Source organism: Fimicolochytrium jonesii (assembly GCF_025526975.1).
Source record: "Fimicolochytrium jonesii strain JEL569 chromosome Unknown EV422scaffold_27, whole genome shotgun sequence".
Taxonomy (NCBI): domain Eukaryota; kingdom Fungi; phylum Chytridiomycota; class Chytridiomycetes; order Spizellomycetales; family Powellomycetaceae; genus Fimicolochytrium; species Fimicolochytrium jonesii.
The window spans coordinates 94,446-117,419 of NW_026515694.1; the positions used below are offsets into that span (position 1 = coordinate 94,446).

The window sequence follows — 22,974 nt, forward strand, 5'->3', positions numbered from 1 at the left end:
GAGATCGCGGTCCCCGCTCGCCTCGAAGGCGTGATGCGATCCAGGAAACGTTCGCGTTCACGGTAATCCTTCTCTGCTTTGAGGAACTCCTGGGCATCTTTGTAGGCTTTCGATTGAAGCCTGGCTGCATTGAAGCTTCAACGCTTCAACGGAGGAGATGACCGTCTCATGTTTTGGAGCGGTGTAGTTCTGTTTAGTAGCGAGGTCCTTCCGGTGGATGTTCCTGTTCCACGCGTACTTCACATTGGGGACACCCGAACGCGTCGAGATGACCGTAGTCAAGCGCCTGGCCAATCTGATGGCGTTGGAGGTTCGTAATCGGCTTGGGCCGATTGATACCTTGGGCTTCGAGAGGGTTTGCCCTGTAGATGGCCGCCATTCTCGCACTTTCTAAAGCGATGAGAAAAAATTCTATCCATCATGCTAAGACAGCGAAACCCTCGATGCCCAGTTTCCTTCAGAACGTCAAGACTAAAGCCCGTCATCTGTTCACGAACGCGCCGTCGTATCTGAACAAGGCGAGAGGGTTCGCTACCCAAGTCGTGATGTCGGGGATATCTCATCTTCACTTGTATTTCATATATATATCTCTTTACTTCTACTTGATCCAAGACCCAGGCTGGCCACCCGAGCTCTCGGTGATACATGACATAAGGCGCCAAGCCTCACTGAAGCCACGCAAGCCCCACTGGCAGCCCATATATAAAGCTGTCAGTCGAGCGGCCGCTGCGATGAGCTTCTTACTTTTTTCTTCACTACAATACACTGCTCTCAGCCCTCTCAGAAGGGCCCAATGTTGTCTACATTTCCTCTGACGATACACCAGGACTTGAGGAGTGTTGTATCCATCCTTTTTCGAGCATCGAGGTGATTTGTTTCTTGAGTTCAGCGAGTTCTTCTTTGTTCATGTGCCGAAGAGGTTGCCAAACGGGTTCAGCACCTTCAGTGAGTTCGATCTTGAAATCATCTTCTCCGCGATCAGGGGGTAGACCTTCCGGTTCCTTGAAGAGCGTATTGACGTGTTTATTTAGGATATCCTTGAGATGTCCTGGATTTTTTTTAAGCTCTTGTGGAGCGTCCAGTATTTCGTTAAGAGCGAGGGGACAGACTGGGTCTTTTTCAAACTTGTTCCGTCGCCAAGCCTTATTGAATTGCTTAAAAGTCATTTCTATGACTTGAGGATTGCGAAGGGCATTGGCTTGAGCAAATCGAGATATATAATGAGGTGCGGCTGGTAGAGGACGAGTATCCACAGGTTTACTGATCCGAACAGGTCGAACAGGTCTTTTGTCATAGACCGGATCTCGTTGTACATCGAAGTAAGGGTTGTTGTGTTTCGGGATGTATTCGACGTCTTCCCAGTTTCTTGAAGTTCTTTCGCACTTGATGGTGACAGACTGCGGTGCGTTTGGTATAGGGCCGTAATTGGTCCAGCGAAGGGTAGGTAAGGTACTCATCGAGAATTGTTCAGCGTAATTAAAGAAACGCCAGAAAGGCTTTCCAATAATAGCGTCGTAAGCCAGATTACTGACTAGCCAGGGTAGTTGTCCAACTAAGAAAAGCGACTGAGATTTGAGATCCCATAGATCTAACTTTTCCGAAACGACTGTGTCGACAATCATGTATGATTCTTTGCCGGCCAGCCATATCTGCTTCGGTTTGATACGTTTCTTGGGAAATTTGTGCTTTCGACGAATGTCTTATCAAGGAATAACCCAGTTGCGCCGCTATCGAAAAGAACACGAGCAAACTTGTTTCCGAATGCGACAATGAGAGACCCAGAGTCCAGCAGACAGTGGTTCGAAGGCAGGTTTATTGGTAGGATCGTATGTGGTAGGCCAAGCAGAGCTACCGAGGGGCTCTATCGACCTTGGAAGAAACTCGAAGCTTGATTTTTAGTAGTATTCGTAGTATTCGCTGAGTTGACGGCGTCATCGAGAATTTCCGTAATGCATGACCCAGCATCAACCTGATTGGCTGAACCTTGTTGTTGATTAGGTTGGCAACTGGGCTGCGGAGTTTGAGCGCCACGACCGCGCTGTCGAAGACCACCGCGTCGCTTCTGGGTTTGCGAGCCTTGCTGTCGATTTTTCGGGATTTGACCAGCATTCAACTCTCCAATGTCCCATTTTGTTACAAAGGGGACAGGGAGTCGTTGGACGTTGACGAGGACCGTGAGTAGCTTGCCAGTGTCCACGTCAACGAAAGGGCTGTTGACGTTGGTAGGGAACTTGACCTGTAGTGAGACGACTCACTCCAGGGGGATAGTATGACGTACCGAGGGCATTGAGCCCAAAGGTCATATCATCTAAGTCTTGCTCAAATTCCGTAATTCGAGGATTGGTGTAAGGGGCGTATCGTCCACCACGACCACCGCCACAACTACCTCGACCTCAACTGGCTCCACGGCCGTCACGAGAACTTGATGCCGAGGCAATCGGACGAGGCGTATTGGCTTGGTTGCCGTCAGTGAACCCATGAGCCACATGAGCACGACGAGCTGCAGTGATAGCTTGATCGAGAGTGATAGGGGTGTTGATATTGGTAGTGCCCGAGATTTCAAAGTTCGTAACGGCTTCAGCGAGATAATGACCGATTCCTGTATTCTTGAGAAGACCAGCCTTGAAGTATCAAATCTGATCGATAAGGGGAATGGTGCCTTGAGTGTTATCGAGACGATGAGCGGCTTCGAGCTCATTATTGGTGTCTTGAAACTCCTTGATACATTTTTTGAGAGAGTCACCGAGCTTGAGACCGGAGAGCTTGAGCTCAATAGTATTATGCAAGTTGCGAGGATAGAAGTGAGCGACGAGAGCCGTTTCGAAAGCTGCCCAATTTGCAGGAGGTCCAGCGGCGTAAGTCGTATTGTACCACTCGAGAGCAGTACGTTGAGTGCGTGAGTTGAGTGCGTTGAGTGTCAAAAAAAAAGAACGAGGGAAAACAAGCAGTGCGTTTCACTACACATATTTATTCTATCCTATAAATCTTCCACTTGGGAAGGGTTTGTTTTGTTTTGTGCAAGCTAGTAGAGCGGTTAGGTTCGGCGCCCATCTGGTAATCTCCTCCTTTTATCTTGTTTATTGCTGAGGCCTTCACGCCGTTGTTCATATTGGTACAACTGCGTCCTGTAACATCTAAAACCTTTGTTGACCATTTGTATGAACTCTTTCTTGATTTGTCCATCCAATACTTTTTTGAAATTGTCGTAGGTCAGAAGATCGACATTCTGTTTCTTATTGGTCCCCTTGCAGCTCACCTTGCTGCGCTTCTTGCTCCGTAGGAACTGCTCTTCATCTCCAACCACAAAGTACATCTTGGGTGCCAGGGCAATCAGCGCTGTCCCGGTGAACTCTATCTTGAATAGCCCCGGGGTCTTCTCGTTGTATTCATCCCCATCGGCAACCAACCATAACCCGCGTTCCTGTAGAAACTGCTCCTTGAGTTCTGGCCTCACCAGGGAATCAATGGTGTCACCGGCAAGCGCCATATACATGCTATCTGTGTCCATCTGAAGCAGCTCAGATGTAATAATGCTAGGTCCGTTGCCAGAGGCTAGCTCTGTCTCCGCTCGATGTATTGAAAGAATTCTAGAGTTTCTACCTCCTGGGGCGCCGCCCAAAGGCTTTTCTTCCCTTCAGGAGTCACCCCAGAGCGTAGGACTCCAATATAATCTATGCTACCCGTGATCTCATGCCCTACGCGCTTCCCCGCACTAAGGTGACACCTGCAGCATCTCATTACACCCCCCTTAGAGCGAAGTGTCACATCACACATCACACACGACGTCCGCTTAGGGACACCTTTGCCTCAAACACACAAAGGGGACAGCCTAAAGAAGGCTCTCAAGCGACAGCGAGTGTGTAATGAGGTGCTGCAGGTGTCACCTTAGAGCGGGGAAGCGCGTAGGGCATGAGATCACGGGTAGCATAGATTATATTGGAGTCCTACGCTCTGGGGTGACTCCCGAAGGGAAGAAAAGCCTTCGGGCGGCGTCCCGGGAGGTAGAAACTCTAGAATTCTTTCAATACATCGAGCGGAGACAGAGCTAGCCTCTGGCAACGGACCTAGCATTATTACATGGTAGCACCATCCTTAAAGATCTCTCCGGCAACCTACGATGAGCAACTCTCAGGCGGGTGCTAATACCGCCGTCAGCTCTGCGATAGTTAACAATGACCGCTTAAAGCTTGATCCATTTGAACACCCGCATCGAAGGGCGCAACGGCTCGACAGCGACCAACGCCAAGGCAACGGCCCCGCAGAGCGTAACCGCCCCTTGCACAGGCGCAGGGGGTCACCCCCGTGGTCGCCACCTGGAAGGAGGCACTCCAGCTCACGCTCACCTTGTCGACGTCGAAGCCCGGACCCTCGACGCCAGAATCGGACGCCAGAGCGATACAGGCGCGGACGACGAGGTCGCAGGAGCATCTCCCCACCCCGTCGAAGGAGCCGCTGAGTAAGCCGCTACCGCAGCCGCTCCCCGGCGAGGACCCGAAGCCGCTCCCCCATGCGGCGCACGAGCCGTACCCCAGCCCGACAAGAGAACGGACAGGCAACAATCCTCCAAATCCTAGCCCAGCTGGCCAACACCAACGCCCAACTCCAGCAGCAATTCGAGCGCCTGGAGAGGGACTGCCCAGATGACAGCCCCTTCGCTGGAGTACGGGTTAGCCGCGAGGACCATTTGGCGGCTAGCGAAGAGCGTAAGCGCAAGGCGGCCACCGAGAAGGAGTTCCGAACCACCTTGGCTAAGATGCTGACCAAGTTTGACGGTAAGGCTAATGGTAAAGACATGGTCGCCAAACTGGACGAGTTCGTCGACGCCCACCTACGCTATCTGGAAGTTACCGAATTCAGAACAGAGGACGGGGATGTGAAACACTTCGTAGCCCACTTGTTGGGAGACGCCGCTGAGTGGTGGAAGCTCGAGGCTCGCTCCGGAGAGCCTTCCGCCACCCAGGAACGGTTCCTGAAGGCACTCAGGCGCAGGTTCTACCCCGCCAACCTCCGTAATTCGGTCGAGGCGAAACTGGCCGCCCTGAAGTTCAAAGACAGCATGTCCGACTACGTTCCGGCCTTCAACGTACTGACCACACAGATCGTTATCCTCCCCAAAAAGGAACATCTCACTCCGCGACAGGAACGTGAGTACTTCCTGAACGGGCTGACCTTCCACCAGGTCGGACGTCGCATCCGTGAGCAGTGCTACCAGTTCATCCTACAACAGGGCAATGAGGACGAAGACATCCCCATCAAGACCCTTCAGGGAGCCGCCCAGAGGGCCTTCCGCATCGGGGGTTATGCCGACGGGATTGCCCACATTTCGGAGGACGGCAAACGGGTCCAACCCGGAACGGCCACTCCGGCCCAGGCTTGCGACAAGCGCGATACGCCCCCCACCTTCAACTCCAACCGAGTACCCCTTGGGAAGGAGAGGAAAACTCAGCGAGGCGAATGTCACACTTGCGGCAGCAAGGACCACTACGCCCGGGCGTGCCCTAAGAACCCGGACGGACTCAAGATCTCGGCGGCGCCCGCCAAGGCCTTCAATGATGACAACGACAAGTTTCATTTGGCCGCGGAGGAGCCCCCGAGCCGCGCATACTCCATCGACAGTCAGGATTTTCTGCCCAGGGCCTGACCGCCTGCAGCGCCTCAGCGTCCAGATAACCCGAGGGACCTACCGGACCCCGACTGCAGGACACCATTCCGGAATACCGCCCCACCCCCATCATCGACAAGCTCACGTTCAAGGTCCATGGACGTGTCGGCGGCATCTTCTGCCGCACCCTCATAGACACTGGTTGCAATACCATGCTCATTAGCGACTCATTTGCCCAACGCCATGATCTTAACACGTACGACTGTCCCATGCCCCTTGAGGTGCGCTGGGGTGACAAAGCCGGATCATACGGCACCACGCGGATGATTTGTGCCAACCTCTCCGTCTTCACGGAGGAATGAATACCTCATAAGACCCCTCGGGTCCCGTTTGTCGTGGCCCCGATCCGCGCGGATGTTATCCTAGGGCTACCCTACATCTTGGACCTTGACCTCATACGCTTATGGCGCGACAATGGGTTCCCGGCGCTTCAATTTGAGGCTAACGCAACCGTACTAACTTTCCGAGCTAAACCTACCACCCGCCGATGGCAACAACCCAGCGCTTGCGCGGCCCGGTTACTCGAACCTCATACGGGCCCTCACCCCCGCCGTTTCTACCCAAAGCGCGCGGCCTTAAATGAGGAGGGCTTCCTCACGGCCAAACAATTCAAGCGAGGAATCAAGAGGAATAAGGCCACCGAGGTCTATACCGCATGGGTCTCACGCACAGACACGGAGGTGGACCTGGCCACAGACGACACCCTCACGGACGTCGCCGAAGCAGAGGCTAACTTCGTTCGCACGGTCGAGGCAAAGAAATGTGCGATCATTGCGGACCGAAAGGCAACGGACACCCCTCCGGATACCACCCGGGGGATCCACTCGCATCGGTCGCCCCCGACCACCCTCTTCGCCCGACGTTGGAACAGTTTACAGATACCCTCTTCACCGAACAGACCGGCCTCCCGCCGGACCGCGACGACGACAACTTCAGCATCAACTTGAAGCCCGGCTCCAAGCCTGTCATGCTCCCACTCCGCCACTTGACCCCCGACGAACTCGACGAGCTACGGCAGCAACTCGAGCGCCTATCATCCCGCGGGTGGATCTCCCACTTTAAGAGCCCCTGGGGGGCACCCATACTGTTTGCCCCAAAGAAGGACGGTGGCCTCCGCTGCTGCATCGACTACCGGGCCCCTCAACAAGATGACCCATAAGGACGCCACGCCCCCTCCCAAACCTCAACGACCTTCGGGACCGCCTCGTCGGCATGAAGGTCTTCACCGCTATCGACATCCGCGATGCCTACCACTGCATCCTCATGCGGGAGGAAGACCATGAGAAGACTGCCTTCCAGACGCGCTTCGGCCACTTCCAGTACAACGTACTGCCCTTCGGGCTGACGAACGCCCCCGCGACGTTCCAACGCCTCATGAACAAACTCCTGGGTGACAAGTACGATTCATACCTCATCTCTTACCTCGATGACATCCTTATTTTCAGCACCGACATGGACCCACACATCGGGCATGTCACTGATGTGCTCAAGACCCTCTCGGCTCACGGCCTTCACGGTAAACCATCCAAATGTCAGTGGGCAGTGGACCAGGTCAAGTTCTGCGGGCACATGGTGGGTAAGGATGGCCTTTCCATCGCCCCGTTCAAGGTCAAGGCTGTCCGCGCTCGACCCGAACCCACCAGCGCCCTCGAGCTCCTCTCCTTCATGGGGCTAGTCAACTATGTCAAGGAATACATTCCGCATTATACTGACACAGCCCTCCCACTGACCAACCTTCAATCCGGCACCCGCCCGTGGCAGTGGGGCGCCAAGGAACAAGCAGCCTTCAACACCATCAAGGCGCTCGTCGCCGATGCCCCTTGCCGGGCGTTCTTCGACCCCGATAAGTTCCCCCTACGTCTTCTCATGGCTGGATCGTCAGGGCACGGACGGCGACTTTCCCATGCTGAACCCACTGCCCACCATGAAAAAGGGCCCCAATAACCTTCCGCGCCTCCGCGTCATCTCATATTACTCACGCAAAATGGCTCCGGCCGACACCCGATACCCGGTGCACTAACAGGAGCTCCTCGCGTTGAACAAAGTGATCCGCGCTAACCGCCATCACCTCATCGGTCGCCAATTCCGTGCATTCGTCGACCATGAATCCCTCATATACCTCCAGAATCAGCCTCATCTCTCCCGGCGCCAGGCCGGATGGGTGGAGTTCCTTCAGGACTACGACTTCACTATCGAATACCTCCCCGGCGAGTTCAATCACATCGCCGACATACTCAGCCGCACACCACGGTACGCCCCGAAGTGCGCCAGCTGTCAGATGAACGTCGAAGTGTTCTCCATTGTCACCGGGACACCTCTACCGGACATCACCGGCCGCCTCCCTACCGACACCAAGTGGCTCACTGCACTTGGCGATGACATGTTCTGCAAGGACACCCTCGCCCACCTGCAGACCACCATGACAAACCCTGATGACCCCTCTACCCTCTCGGGTTTTGCGCGCCGCCTCACGCGTGACGACCGCGGCTTTGTTTTGTAGCATGGCCGCTGCTCCGTCCCCGAGGGCCTTCGGGGCCCCCTCCTCAGGTTCTATCATGACTCCCTGGCCAACGGCGGCCACTCAGGTGTCCAGCGCACCGGCGCCAAACTCCTCGCGCTCTACTACTGGCCCCTCCTCAAGCGCGAGGTCCACCAGTACGTCCGGACTTGTCCCGACTGCCAACGCAACAAGCAGGCTTCCAACTTCGGGCTCCTACGCAGCATTCCGGTCCCCGACGAGCGCTGGCGTTGCGTCGGCTTGGACATCTACTTCCCCATGACAAACTCTAAGGGGGGCGAAGCGGGAGACGAGTCCGTCATGGACAAGGGAGCCGTCCTCATCCTGGTGGACTACTTATCCAGCCGCGTAATCCTCCTCGAGACCCATGCCAAGGCAACGGCAAAGGAACTCGCCCAGCTGTTCTTTGACCAGGCCTTCCGCATCACGGGCATGCCCCACACGATCATCAGCGATTGGGACACCAAATGGACCGGCGCCTTTTGGAAGAACCTCCTGAAGTGCGCCGGCGTAGAGCAGGAACTCTCGTCGGAACGACACCAACAGACCGACGGCAAGACGGAGAATGTCATCAAGACAATCAAGAAGATGATGGTCCCCTACCTGAACTACACCGGCTCGAACTGGCGCGAGATGCTTCCCCTCCTTGAGTACACCTACAACAGGACGTCCCAGACCTCCACGGGCATGTCACCGTACGAGATCGACATCGGGTACATCCCGAAGGTACCAGACCAATGGGGTACCAGCGACCCAACAGAGCAACTGAAACAGGCCCATCGAAAGTGCATTGAGGAGCGCATGCAGCAACTGACCGAGGTGAGCCGCATCGTTCAGCACAGACTCCGAGAGGCCCAGGACAGGCAGGCAAGATACTACCACAGGAACAAGAATACGGATGCGTTCGTAGTAGGCAACCAGGTCCTGCTGAACCGCGAAGGCATCCAGATCAAGGGGATCTCGGCCCGAAACAAGAAGCTGTCCGCGCTGTGGATCGGGCCCTTCACCGTCAGCGGAAAAGGGCTCCACCCGGATACCTACAAGCTGGAGCTCTCCCACGAGTTCAGTGGACTACACCCGGTGTTCCATGTCAACATCCTACGCGGGTACAACCCTCCGGAGAACGGCCCATACCAAAAAGTGGACGCGCCACCCCCCCCGGAGGAAGTCAACGGCAAACTCGAACACCGAGTTGAAGACATCCTCGATTCCAAGTGGGTACGCAACACCGAGATGTTCCTGGTCAGATGGGCCGGCTTCGACGTGTCCCAGAACACCTGGGAGCCACTCCGACACGTCTGTAACACCTCGGCCCACAAGCGATATGTCCGAAAGCAAGCCGTCAAACGCCAGGAGACTTGGGAGACCAAGGCGAAGGAGAGAGCGGCAGTCTCTCGTCGCCGTAAACGTATCTGAACCTTGTACATACATCAAAACAGAGTTTCTACTGTCCGAAATGATCATTACCATTACGGACTCATGCGGGCGGGCACTAGTACCAAGGCCGATGATGCGGGCGGGTACATTGTACCAGGGCCTATGATGCGGGCGGGTACGTAGTACCAGGACCTATGATGCGGGCGGGTACGAGGTACCAGGGCCTATGCGAGCGGGCAAGCGAGGTGTCAGGGCTCATGCGGGCAGGTATGCAATACCAAGGCCTAAGATGCGGGCGGGTACGAGGTACCAGGGCCCATGCGAGCGGGCAAGCGAGGTGTCAGGGCTCATGCGGGCGGGTATGCAATACCAAGGCCTAAGATGCGGGCCAGTACGAGGTACCAGGGCCTATGCGAGCGGGCAAGCGATGTGTCAGGGTTCATGTGGGCGGGTATGCAAGACCAAGGCCCAAGATGCGGGCAGGTACAAGGTACCAGGGCCTATGCAAGCGGGTGCGAGGCACCAGGGCTCAGAACGATCGGTGAAGTACCAAAGGGGAATGCTCCGAAGAGATCAAATTCAACAAAATATATACAAGAAAGAAGAACGATGGCGCCAGGCTAAATACCAGCCTGTTTGGCGAGAGACCACTGGCATCGTGTGCCGTGGCAGGCGGTCCTCATGCCACAACGCAGCGGGACAAACTGCTGGACGTTCATCTGGCTAAAGGGAACGCGTCACGTCAACGGCGGGACCTGTTGAAAATTCCCAACTGTTGTACTTACGCGCGGACATGCCCCATACACTGGATGTGGTCGCAGGGGAAGACCCGCACGTCCTAGGCCAGACAATCGCAGGCGGGCCACACACAGGTGCAGGGTAGCGCCTGGCAGAAGAGCAGTGTTTCGCACTCTTCCCCGAAACCGTTGATGTAGCCGCACGTAAACTCACCGACGGTCGTGTCGGTCTGTCGGAAAGAGACGTGAGCTGTCAGTCACCTCACAGGAACCACCCATAACATGCGGTTCCTTACGGTGTCATCACAGAGCGGGAGGATGCAAGGCCGGCATATAACGTGCTGGCACGCCGAGAGGAACACCTTGCGGGGGCGGTACGTTTTGCAGTTCCAACACGTCGGTCGGGCTGGTGGAGCCGGGGGCTCCGGGGTACTGTCCGAGTGCACCTTGGGGGTGTCCTGAGATAAAATTGGTCAAACCACGTAAGTTTGGTCAATTGGGCGCCCTCGTGGACTCACCACTCGCTGTTGCTTGAGAGCCTTCTTTAGGCTATCCCCTTCGGTGGGGCCCTCACCCACCCGCTTCTTGCCCGATGACGGGCCGGCAGCGGTGGGCTTGGCAGGAGGAGCTACGCTGGCCATGGCGAAGAGGAGAACGGCAACGGTGAGAGGTTACGAGATTGGGAACAAAAGATATAAGGTCCGAGGACTGGTGGAAAGGTGCCAAGGGGACTACTGCCTTCCTTTTATATGCCGCAGGGACAAGGACCATGGCGCCCCACGACCAACTGCGGCCGAATCATCTCTACCTCATATCGGCGTGGATCTGATTGCCATCATGGTGACCACCGGTGACGCCAGCTGCTCCAGTAGAGCCTTCCGCGTTCCTCATGGCCGACACCTGTGTCAGCTCCACATCAAGCAACAGCGGGGAGCGCTTGACAGGCGCGGTCGGTGTCGGAGTGACACTTCGCTCTAAGGGGGGTGTAATGAGATGCTGCAGGTGTCACCTTAGTGCGGGGAAGCGCGTAGGGCATGAGATCACGTGTAGCATAGATTATATTGGAGTCCTACGCTCTGGGGTGACTCCTGAAGGGAAAAGCCTTCGGGCGGCGCCCCGGGAAGTAGAAACTCTAGAATTCTTTCAATACATCGAAGCGGAGACAGAGCTAGCCTCTGGCAACGGGCCTAGCAATATTACATTGACGCACTGTGTGATGTGTGTGTTTGAGGCAAAGGCGTCCCTAAGCGGACGTCGTGTGTGATGTGTGTGTGTAAGGTCGGTTTTTGCGTCGCCGCGCGTGATGTGATGTAGTTTACGTCGCTATTGTCAGCGGTGTGACTGATAGTGAGCGGTTCTTGCGGCGTGGCGCGTGTGATGTGATATGAGATGCTCTATGCTGTTCGTGCCCATATCCACAAAGATTGTGGGTGAGCTTTTCGTCATCGTTTGTAGGCAGGCGTGTAGCAAAGTGCGGATTCGGGTTCCCACGTGGGGTGAGGATAAGCGAGCCATTGGACTAGAAGATTTCGTATGGCGCGTCGCTCGTCGATGATATCTTCTACAACCCATTCAGGTTGTCCGCGTTCTTTGATTGATGGAGGAGGTTGTGGAACTGCACATTGCGGATATTGCTCTTCGCGATGTGGTCGTAAAATATCGACGTGAAAGACGGGCCAGATGCCGCTGATCTCCGATGGTGATAAATCGAGTTCATAGGTGTCAGGATGTGCTCCCAGTTCAATGATTTTGAATGGTGTGATCCACATAGCTGAGTATCGAAGTCCTCTTCGAGCGCCTACTTCTAGGTTGATTCCTTGTCGATTTGTATCAACAAGGTCGCCAATTTTGTATGCGATTGGCGTTCGACCTTTGTCGTGTTGATGTGCAACTTGATCTTGCGATCTCTGAAGGTTTTCGCGTACGATACAGGCGATATCTTCCTGCCCTTTCTTGAAGACTTCGATTTCGTTTCGATCTACAGCTTGAAGTTTGAGTTCCTGGCCTTTGAGTGTTGGATTCCAACCCGGAAGGATTGGAGAGCGTCTGAGATCTATTTCCAATGGCAATAAACCTTCATATTCCTCCCTCGGAGTAGTGTTGTATGCGAATTTGATTAAAGGCAGTAGTTTCTTCCAATTGCTTTTGTCGGAGTTGAGGTATTGCTCCCAAATCCTTTTCAGGGTTTGGATGGCTCGCTCAACTTTGCCGTCAGTTTGCTGATGACGAGCCATAGCAAATTTGTGTTTGACACCGAGGAGAATATCGAATGCGAGGAAGAAGTCGGAAAGTGGGCAAGGTTCGCGATCCGTAACGAAGACTTTTGGCGTACCGACATGTTTCCAAACATGATCTAAAAAGACTTGGGCTAGTTAGCGTCCAGTAATTGTCTTCTTGATTGGTGTCAGAATCACACAACCGGAGAGGTAATCAATGCAGACAAGACAAGAGTTTGTTTCATCTACTTCGAAAATGTCGAATCCGATTGTGTGCCATCTTCGAAAAGGTATAGGAAGAGGTCGAAGAAATCCGTGTTGACGATGACCAGGTTTGAATTGTCGACAGGATTTGCAAGTTCCAATGTATTTGATGACGTCGGAGCGTACGGTAGGCCAGTAGTAGTCCGTAAGAATTCTCGCGAGGATCTTCTTAACACCAAGATGTCCTCCGGTGGCGAGTTCGTCAGGGAATTTCCGCAAAATCTTTGGGCAAATGTCTTCAGGAACGTATAGACGTCCTTCGTGTCGTACTAATCCATTTTCGAACGTATAACGGAGTTCTTTCGAAGTTTTCTCATGTTGAGGCTTTCGAGAAATTTCATCAAGATAATCCGAATATGGATCTTTGCATAGCGCTTTTTTCCATTCTTCTTCTGAGCAGGTAGGGGAATTTTGTGGATCCTCTGTCGTAGCATTGGAGGAAGGTTCGTTGACAAGCATGTTGCTGATCTGCGTATGCATGTTGAGGCGTCGTTGACAATCTACACACCGAGGCGCATAGATTGGATTGCGGGAGAGCATGTCGGCAATATGATTCCATTGTCCAGGGAAATACTGGATGTCAAAATCATACTCTTGTAGCTTCTCCACCCAATTGGCTTGTCTTCTGCTCAAATGGGGTTGCGTTTGAATGAATTCGAGTGCCTTGTGATCGCTAAAACATCGGAAGTAACGACCGATGAGATATGGTCGATTGGCCCAACATCTTGACAAGAGCTAATTGTTGGGGATATCTCATCTTCACTTGTATTTCATATTATACCTCTTTACTTCTACTTGATCCGAGACCCGGGCTGGCCACCCGAGCTCTCGGTGATACATTACATAAGGCGCCAAGCCTCATTGAAGCCACGCAAGCCCCACTGGCAGCCCATATATAAAGCGGTCAGTCGAGCGGCCGCTGCGAAGAGCTTCTTACTTTTTTCTTCACTACAATACACTGCTCTCAGCCCTCTCGGAAGGGCCCAATATCGTCTATGTTTCCTCTGACGTTACATGGTAGCACCACCTACCGCTAGCATCACCAAGACATTCCTCGTCAACGTCGCCCCCCTACCGGACGTCGCCCTTACACTCGTTCACAAGCAAGAATGGACCACCAAACTCAAGCTATCGTTGCGGCTGTCGCAGCTGCTTTCGCTTCTCGGGGGCGTGCTGTTACGCAAGACACCCAACAAGCCGAGCGCTTCAGACTTCTTATGGACGCTCGCAAGAACAACCTCGTCGAATACGATCGCGCCAAAGCTGCCAAAAAGATTGAAGAGTTTGTTACGTCTCACAGCAACTTCATCGAGTCTCTCACTGTCCCGGCTGTACAAGCTGGACCAGACGGTACTGGAGCTGCCAACGCCATAGCCTTTACTATGGCAGAGTACGCTCCTACGCTCACTACCTACCTCAAGGGTACTGCTCTCGAGTGGTACAATACGACTTACGCCGCCGGCGCTCCCGCGAGTTGGACAGCTTTTCAAACGGCTCCTGTCGCTCACTTTTATCCTCGCAATTTGCGTAATACTATTGAGCTCAAGCTTTCCGGCCTCAAGCTCGGTGACTCTCGCGAAAAATATATCAAAGAGTTTCAAGACACCAATAATGAGCTCGAAGCCGCTCATTGTCTTGATAACACTCAAGGCACCACTCCCCTTATCGATCAGATTCGATACTTCAAGGCCTGTCTTCTCAAGAATACAGTAATGAGTCATTATCTCGCTGAAGCCGTTACGACCTTCGAAGTCTCGAGCACTACCAACATCAACACCCCTATCACGCTCGATCAAGCTATCACTGCAGCCCGTCGTGCTCATGTGGCTCATGGGTTCACTGACGGCAACCAAGCCAATACGCCTCGTCCGATTGCCTCGGCATCAAGTTCTCGTGACGGCCGTGGAGCCAGTTGCGGTCGAGGTAGTTGTGGCGGTGGTCGTGGTGGACGATACGCCCCTTACACCAATCCTCGAATTACGGAATTTGAGCAAGACTTAGATGATATGACCTTTGGGCTCAATGCCCTCGGTACGTCATACTATCCCCCTGGAGTGAGTCGTCTCACTACAGGTCAAGTTCCTTACCAGCGTCAACAGCCCTTTCGTCGACGTGGACAATGGCAAACTACCCACAGTCCTCGTCAACGTCCAACGACTCCCTGTCCCCTTTGTAACAAAATGGGACATTGGAGAGTTGAATGCTGGTCAAATGCCGAAAATCGACAGCAAGGCTCGCAAACCTAGAACCAACGCGGTGGTTTTTGAGAGCGCAGTTGTGGCGCTCAAACTCCGCAGCGCAGTCGCCAACCTAATCAACAACAAGGTTCAGCCAATCGGGTTGATGCTGGGTCACGCATTGCGGAAATTCTCGATGACGCCGTCAACTCTGCGAATACTACGAATACTACTACAATTCAATCTTCGAGTTTTTTCCAAGGTCAATAGAGCCCCTGGGTAGCTCTGCTCGGCCTACAACATACGATCCTACCAATAAACCTGCCTTCGAACCACTGTCTGCTGGACTCTGGGTCTCTCATTGTCGCATCGGAAACAAGTTTGCTCGTGTTCTTTTCGATAGCGGCGCAACTGGGTTATTCCTTGACAAGACATTTGTCGAAAAGCACAAATTTCCCAAGAAACGTCGCCACGCCCACCTCCTTCACAAACGCTCCCAACAGACTATGCTGCCCCTGACCACCCCGAAAATAGGAAGCCTTCGCAACAACAATCAGCCTGTCCTTTGCATGGGTAAGCGCCACATTCATCCGTCGCTAACTGATGACAAAACCCATCCGCGCCGTGCGCACCGCGCTGAAGACAATGATATCCGCTTCTTGTCCCTGCACAGTGTCGACGGTATGCACGCGCTCGTCAGCGAGGGTGGGTTCTGCGTCGGTTTTGCGGTCGGCGCTGAGGCGGGTGATGCGGTCGCGGAGACGGTTTGCGATTAGTTCTTTTTGGGCGACGTAGGGGGTTATGAAGAGGAAGTCGGTGGTGAGGTAGTGGGAGAGCATGAGTTTGACGACTGTTCCGGCTTCTTGGGGTAGGACATCGTCGACCAGAAAAGAAGACCACAGGCCGGAGCTGAGGTAACTTCTTCCATTGTCTGACGAGAGTAGGCAGATTCGTAGGGATCGTTTCATCGCCAGAAGGTTGTCCAATCCAGCCAGCAATAGCGTAGCCTGATGAGTCGGTATAGACGTAAATCGGCTTGGTTTCATCGATTGTTGCAAGCGTAGGCGCATTGATCAACGCTCCTTTCAACTTTTGAAATGCCTCTTGTTGCTCAGGACCCCATCGAAATTTGACTTTCGAAGATTGAATGCTTGATAGGGGCAGAGCGATGTCCGAATAACCTTGTACGAAGTCAAGGAAGTAGTTCGTGAACCCGGGAAAGCTTTGAACTCCTTTTGTTGACTTTGGAGTAGCCCAATCCTTAATAGCTTGGATTTTCAAGGGCGTGATGCGAACACCATGTCTTCCGACAATATGTCCACACCATTCGAGTTCTTCTTTAGCCCATACGCACTTTGAAGGCTTGATGAAAAGGGCGTGTTCTTCAAGTTTCTTCAGGATACGATCGACGTGTTCCCGATGTTTGGCTAAGGTCTTCGAGAAAATAAAAATGTTGTCCAGGTAGGTAGCAAGGAATTCGTCATAGTCTTTATGGAAGATCTTATTCATAAGACGTTGAAATGCAGCAGGTGCGTTGGTAAGCCTGAACGGCATGACCAAATACTCGAAATGTCCGAAGCGAGTTCGTATTACCGTTTTTTCTCGATCTTGTTTTCGTATAAGAAGACGATGGTATGCTTCTCGAATATCGATAAGCGTAAACCATTTACAACCTTGAATCCGATCCCGCATCTCACGAATATTGGGTAAAGGAGTGCAATCTTTCTTGGTGACGGCGTTGAGACCTCGGTAGTCCCAACAGATGCGTAATCCACCATCTTTCTTTTTCGCAAAGACGACACTAGCTCCCCAGGGACTTGAGGAGTGTTGTATCCATGCTTTTTCGAGCATCAAGGTGATTTGTTTCTTGAGTTCAGCGAGTTCTTCTTTAATCATGTGCCGAAGAGGTTGCCAAACGGGTTCAGCACCTTCAGTGAGTTCGATCTTGAAATCATCTTCTCCGCGATCTGGGGGTAGACCTTCCGGTTCCTTGAAGAGCGTATTGACGTATTGATTTAGGATATCCAGGAGATGTCCAGGATTTTTTTTAAGCTCTTGAGGAGCGTCCGGTATTTCGTTAAGAGCGAGGCGACAGACCGTGTCTTTTTCAAACTTGTTCCGTCGCCAAGCCTTATTGAATCGCTTGGAAGTCATTTCTATGACTTGAGGATTGCGAAGGGCATTTGTTATGATCTCGACGACTGAGGCGGAAGTGAAGTAGAGAAGACAAGGCGAGAGTGATAGGCAACAAGAGATTGCATTGGCAAAACAAGAAACAAGGACTAGAACAGGAGATGAGAAGAACTGGTGTTGATCTGCTGGGGAGGAAGGGAATGGACGAAGAGAGGCCGGCTACTTATAGATAGACAACCCTGCAGATCAAAGAACAACAACAAGAGGGGACTGGGGGGGGCGCCAGCTATGCTCCTAGAGCGGGCGTGGCGAGCGTAGGGAGCATTGCTACAGCTGCTACAGCTGCTGGCTATGGAGAAGCAGTGGGGGGTGTGGAGAAGCCGGGGGGAATTGGCGAAATGAGAGGAGGGAGGAGGAGCGGCGAATGGGGGGATTGGCAGATGAGTGGAGAGCGGGAGATTGGCGAAATGAGAGGGGAAGGCATTGACATTGACATTCACATTGACACTGACACTGACATTGACATTGGCGTTTGACATTGGCGGCTGTCAGTGTGCTGTCATGAGGTAAGCTTATGGTATGGGCGCGTCATCCATAACATCACCCCTCCCTTTAGCGGCGGCGGCGGCGGCGTCGAGTCTGGTGTGGTTGCTGAGGAGGCGCTACGGGAACAGAGGAAGGCTTGTTGGGGTACGCGCTGTGGAAGTCCTTGAGGAGGGCGTCGGTATGGGTGAGGTGTTCCACGGGCTCCCAGGTGTTTTCGGAGTCAGGCCAGCCTTGCCATTTGACCAAGTACTGAAGGCGACGACGATGGGTGCGAGAGTCAAGGATGGCCTCGACAACCCACTCTTCTTGACCCTCAATGGTCTCCGGAGGCGTGGGTTCCGGTTCGTGTCGTTCAGGGATGGTGAAGCCAGGTTCAAGGAGCGAGACATGCAAGACATCGTGGATTTTGTATGTAGCCGGGAGCTTGAGACGGTAGGCGACGGGATTGATCTCCTCAACGATTGGGAATGGCCCTGTTATGGACGACGCGCCCATACCATAAGCTTACCTCATGACAGCACACTGGCAGCCGCCAATGTCAAACGCCAATGTCAATGTCAGTGTCAATGTCCGTGTCAATGTCAGTGTCAATGTCAATGTCAATGCCACTCCCCCTCTCTCCTCTCATTTCGCCAATCCCCCCGCAATATCGCCACTCCTCCATCCATTTCGCCAATCCCCTCATGGCTTCTCCACACCCCCCACTACTTCCCCATAGCCAGCAGCTGTAGCAATGCTCTCTACGCTCGCCACGCCAGCTCTAGGAGCATAGCTGGCGCCCCCCCCCAGTCCCCTCTTGTTGTTGTTGCTCTCTGATCTGCTGGGTAGCCTATCTATAAATAGCCGGCCTCTCTTCGTCCATTCCCTTCCTCCCCAGCAGATCAACACCAGTTCTTCTCATCTCCTGTTCGGGTCCTTGTTTCTTGTTTCGCCAATACAATCTCTTGTTGCCTATCACTCTCGCCTTGTCTTCTCTACTTCGCTTCCGCCTCAGTCGTCGAGATCATAACAGTTTGATCTGCTCCAACACTGCGAAGTTCAGAACCCGTCTAGCCCTGCATCTGCCACACCTTTTCGCCATGTCCCAATCCGAATCCGTACCTTTCACCGCCGAACAATGGAATGAGATGTGCCAAGCCATCGCCGCCTTGCAAAGCCAAAACGCCAACTTGCAGGCCAACCTAGCGCAAGCCCAAGCCGACGCACAAGCTGCCCAGAACATTGCTGCCCAGGTCCAAGCCGATGCGTATACCCGTCCTCAAGTCACCAACCCTGCTCCCGGAGCTCTGGAGCCAAGGATCAGCTCGCCTGAGAAGTTTGATGGTACCCGCAGCAAATTCCGTGGGTGGTTGAACAACATCCGGTTGATGTTTGCTCTCCAGCCCGACCGCTACCCCATCGACATCATCAAGATCCAAACGATTGGCACCTACCTCACCGGCACTGCGCAAGCCTGGATGGCGCCCCTAGTCGAACTCCAAGATCACAGCCTTCAGGACTTCAATAGTTTTATCAGTCAGATGCAATCGGTCTTCGGAGACAGCGACAGGATCCGCACCTCTGAAAACAAGCTCCAGAAACCTCGCTAAACCCGTGCAGCCACCGAGTACGTCGCTGAGTTCCGCCAGCTACAATGTGATGTCTCCTGGAATGACCAGGCCCTGATTGCTACCTTGCGCCGTGGCCTCAAAGAGGACGTCAAGGACCTGATGCTCACAATGCCCCCTGCTGCCACCATTGATATGGTGATGGAGCAGGCTATCCAGTGCGATAACCGACTGTTTGAGCGCCGCCTGGAACGAAACAGAACCCGCCAGACCTTCCCAGTTCCCCATACCTCGTTTACCACTACCACCGCCGCTGACCACAGCGAGCCCATGCAGATTGCCGCTGCTCGTCCCCGCGGCCCTCTGAGCCCCCAGGAACGCCAACGCCGCATTTCCGACAACCTCTGCCTCTACTGCGGGGGCGCGGCGCACATTGCAAAGGCCTGCCCAGCCGAGAACAAGACCACCACCCGTGCGGCCAACGTTGACATCAAAGAAACCTCCACGGAACAGGGTTTTCCCAAGGTCCAGCTGCAGTAAAGCCCCAGCGGCTGGACAACAGACACTCCTCCGGGCCTCATAACCTCGCAGCTCCTGCAACGGAAGAGGCCGTTCCCCCGGTTCCCGACTCCGTTATAGCCAACACAACCCTCCTAGCCACCGCCCATGTCGAAAACTCCGAAATTAACCCATGCACCCTGCTCGCGCTGGGTCCCGTCAAACCCTTCAACTACCCCATTACCATCATGGTATCATCCAGCCGTGCCCCGATACCTACCTCAACCATGATCGACAACGGGGCCCTGTCCTGCTCCATCGACAGAGACTTTGCCCGCAAACACCGCATCCCCCTAGTCCCGCATCAGCGTCCCCTGACGATCGAGCTTGTTGACGGTCAACCCAGCTCTGCTGGGCCAATCACCCATCACACCCAACCAGTAGGCATGCGGGTCGACGACCACTTCGAAGAACTCGTCTTCCATGTCACAAAATCACCCCATGCTCCAATCCTCCTTGGTCTCCCCTGGCTCCGCCTCCACGACATTAACCTTGACTTCAAGAACCTTTCGTTCGGTTTCCGTTGCGACTGTCTGTACCATGAATTCGCGAATTGGGACAACTCTCCAGCACCCCCGAGCCCAGCACCCGCCAGAACCCCCGAGCCCTTGATCCGCATCCCCCAGGATGAAGTCCCCGTCGACGAAACATAGTCGATTCCAGTACCCAAGGTATCTCGCTCCAGCACCCCAGAACCGGCTCCCACGCCGCTCCGAGTCTCGTTCATCTCCGCCCCAGCCTTCCGGGTCGCAGCAAGGCATGACCAGGTCTTTGTTGCCTACGCCAACCCTGCGAAACCCGATCTCCCGGCCTCGCCTAGCCCCAGTAAACCCCCGACACCCGAGAAAGACGTCAAAGACTTCCTGCCCCCCGAGTATCGAGACTTCGCCGACGTTTTCGAAAAGAGAAATGCTGACACTCTCCCCAAGCACCGGCCCTACGACTGTCCAATCGATCTGGAAGAAGGCAAGCAGCCACCTTTCGGCCCGCTCTACAGCCTCAGCGAACCAGAAACGAAGGCACTCTGCAAATACCTCGAAGAAAACCTCGCCAAAGGATTCATCAAACCCTCAAAGTCCCCTGCCGGTGCGCCAGTCTCATTCGTGAAGAAAAAGGACGGTTCTCTCCGCCTCTGCGTCGATTATCGAGGCCTGAACAGCATCACGGTAAAGAATCACTACCCCCTGCCCCTGATCAACGGTATCATGGATTGTTTGCGCGGCGCCCGCCGTCTCACCAAGATCGACCTCCGCGGCGCTTATAACCTCTTACGCATGCGCCCGGGCGATGAATGGAAGACCGCCTTCCGCTGCCGCTACGGCCTATTCGAATACAATGTCATGCCCTTTGGACTCAGCAATGCTCCTGGCGTCTCCCAGTACCTGATGAACGACATCTTCCGCGACATTCTCGATGTGTTTGTTGTCGTCTACCTCGACGATATCCTGATATTCTCCAAGAACCCCGAAGATCACCCCAAACATGTCCGCGAAGTCTTGTCCCGCCTCCGACACCATGGGTTGTACGCCAAACCAGAGAAGTGCAAATTCAACCGCAAATCCGTTGAGTTCCTAGGCTTCATCATCTCCAAGAAAGGCATCCAGATGGACCCCAAGAAAATCGCTGCCATCACGGATTGAGAGCCCCCCAAGAATGTCAAAGGCGTCCAGCATTTCCTCGGCTTTGCCAACTTCTATCGCCGATTCCTCCAAGGTTATTCCAAGATTGCTACCCCGCTCACAGCCCTGACCCGGAAAGACATCCCGTACGCCTGGACACCCGCCGCAAACACCGCCTTCGAGAACCTGAAGAAAGCATTCACCACCGCCCCCATCCTTGCTCACCCTGACCCAGAGAAGCCCTTCGTCGTCGAAACTGACGCCTCCGACTTCGCTCTTGGCGCAGTTCTCCTCCAACCTGACCAGGACAATCAGCTCCACCCCGTGGCCTTCCACTCTCGCAAGTTCACGGCCGAAGAGATCAACTACGAGATCTACGACAAGGAACTTCTGGCCATCCAAGACTCCTTTGCCCAGTGGCGACACCATCTCATTGGCGCCCATCACAAGATCACCGTTTACTCCGACCAGAAAAACCTTCAGTACTTCATGACCACCCGCACCCTGAACCGCCGCCAAGCCCGCTGGTCGATATTCTTCTCGGATTTTGACTTTGTCATTACCTATCGCCCCGGTTCCCAGCAGCACCAAGCCGATGCCCTCTCCCGACGCTCCAAACATGAGCTAAAAAAGGGGGAAGCAGCGTTCCGCTCCCAGGCAACCACAATTTTGACTCCCGAACGCCTTCGACTCGCGGCTGCCTACCTCACACCCATGGATACTACGCTGCTTGACAAGATTAAGGCCGCCCAGGCCTCTGATCCCCTCGCTAAGACCATCCGCAAAGAGCTCAAGATACCCCGCGCCCAACGGACCGAGGAAACCCAAGATCGTATCAAGCGGTTCTCCAATGAAGATGGGATCCTGCTGCACGACAACCTTGTCTATGTCCCCACCAATGAGCTCTGAGCTGAATTCTGCCACAACATGCACGATACACCCCTAGCCGGCCACTTTGGGATGTCCAAGACGCTCGAACTCACCTCCCGCAACGACTGGTGGCCCAGCCAGTGGCGCTTCATCAAGGCCTACGTCAAGTCCTGCGATATCTGTAGCCAAGCGAAATCCAGTCGACACAAACCGTACGGCCTACTCCAGCCCAACGGTATCCCTACCCGCCCTTGGGGATCTTGGTCCCTGGACTTTATCACTGGTCTGCCTCCCGTTGATGGGTACGACTCCATCCTGAACGTCAACTGTCGCCTCACCAAGATGTCCCACTTCATCGCCTGCAGCGAGTCAGAATCCGCCGAATCCACCGCCGACCTAGTCTTCCACAATATCATCCGTCTCCACGGCCTCCCCAACGACATCATCTCTGACCAAGGACCCCACTTCAAGTCCCGGTTCTGGCGTCGACTTCTCGAACTCCTTGGGGCGAAAGGCAACCTCTCCTCGGCCTTCCACCCCCAGAGCGACGGCCAGACGGAAAGCACCAACCAGATCCTGGAGCATTATCTGCGATGCTTTTGGAACCACCAACAGCCCATCCTGGGCTTCCTTGAGCTCAAGGGCGAGCTGTTCATGGACTTCCCTGATTTGGTTAGCGCAGGCTTCAGCGGCGGGGTTGACGCATTCGGAGGTAGCAGAGGCAGCGAAACTGAAGCAGGAGTAAGGACA

The 22,974-nt window shown here is 54.2% G+C and overlaps 1 protein-coding gene across 1 annotated transcript; it reads right to left on the reverse strand.

The window, feature by feature from the left end:
* Positions 1-3,034: 3,034 nt before the first annotated feature.
* EV422DRAFT_570554 (uncharacterized protein) lies at positions 3,035-3,508 on the reverse strand (the record flags this gene model as incomplete). Its single annotated transcript, XM_053072885.1, has 1 exon — positions 3,035-3,508. One exon carries the CDS (start codon positions 3,506-3,508, stop codon positions 3,035-3,037), a length of 474 nt encoding a protein of 157 aa, XP_052922486.1.
* Between the last annotated feature and the right edge of the window lie 19,466 nt (positions 3,509-22,974).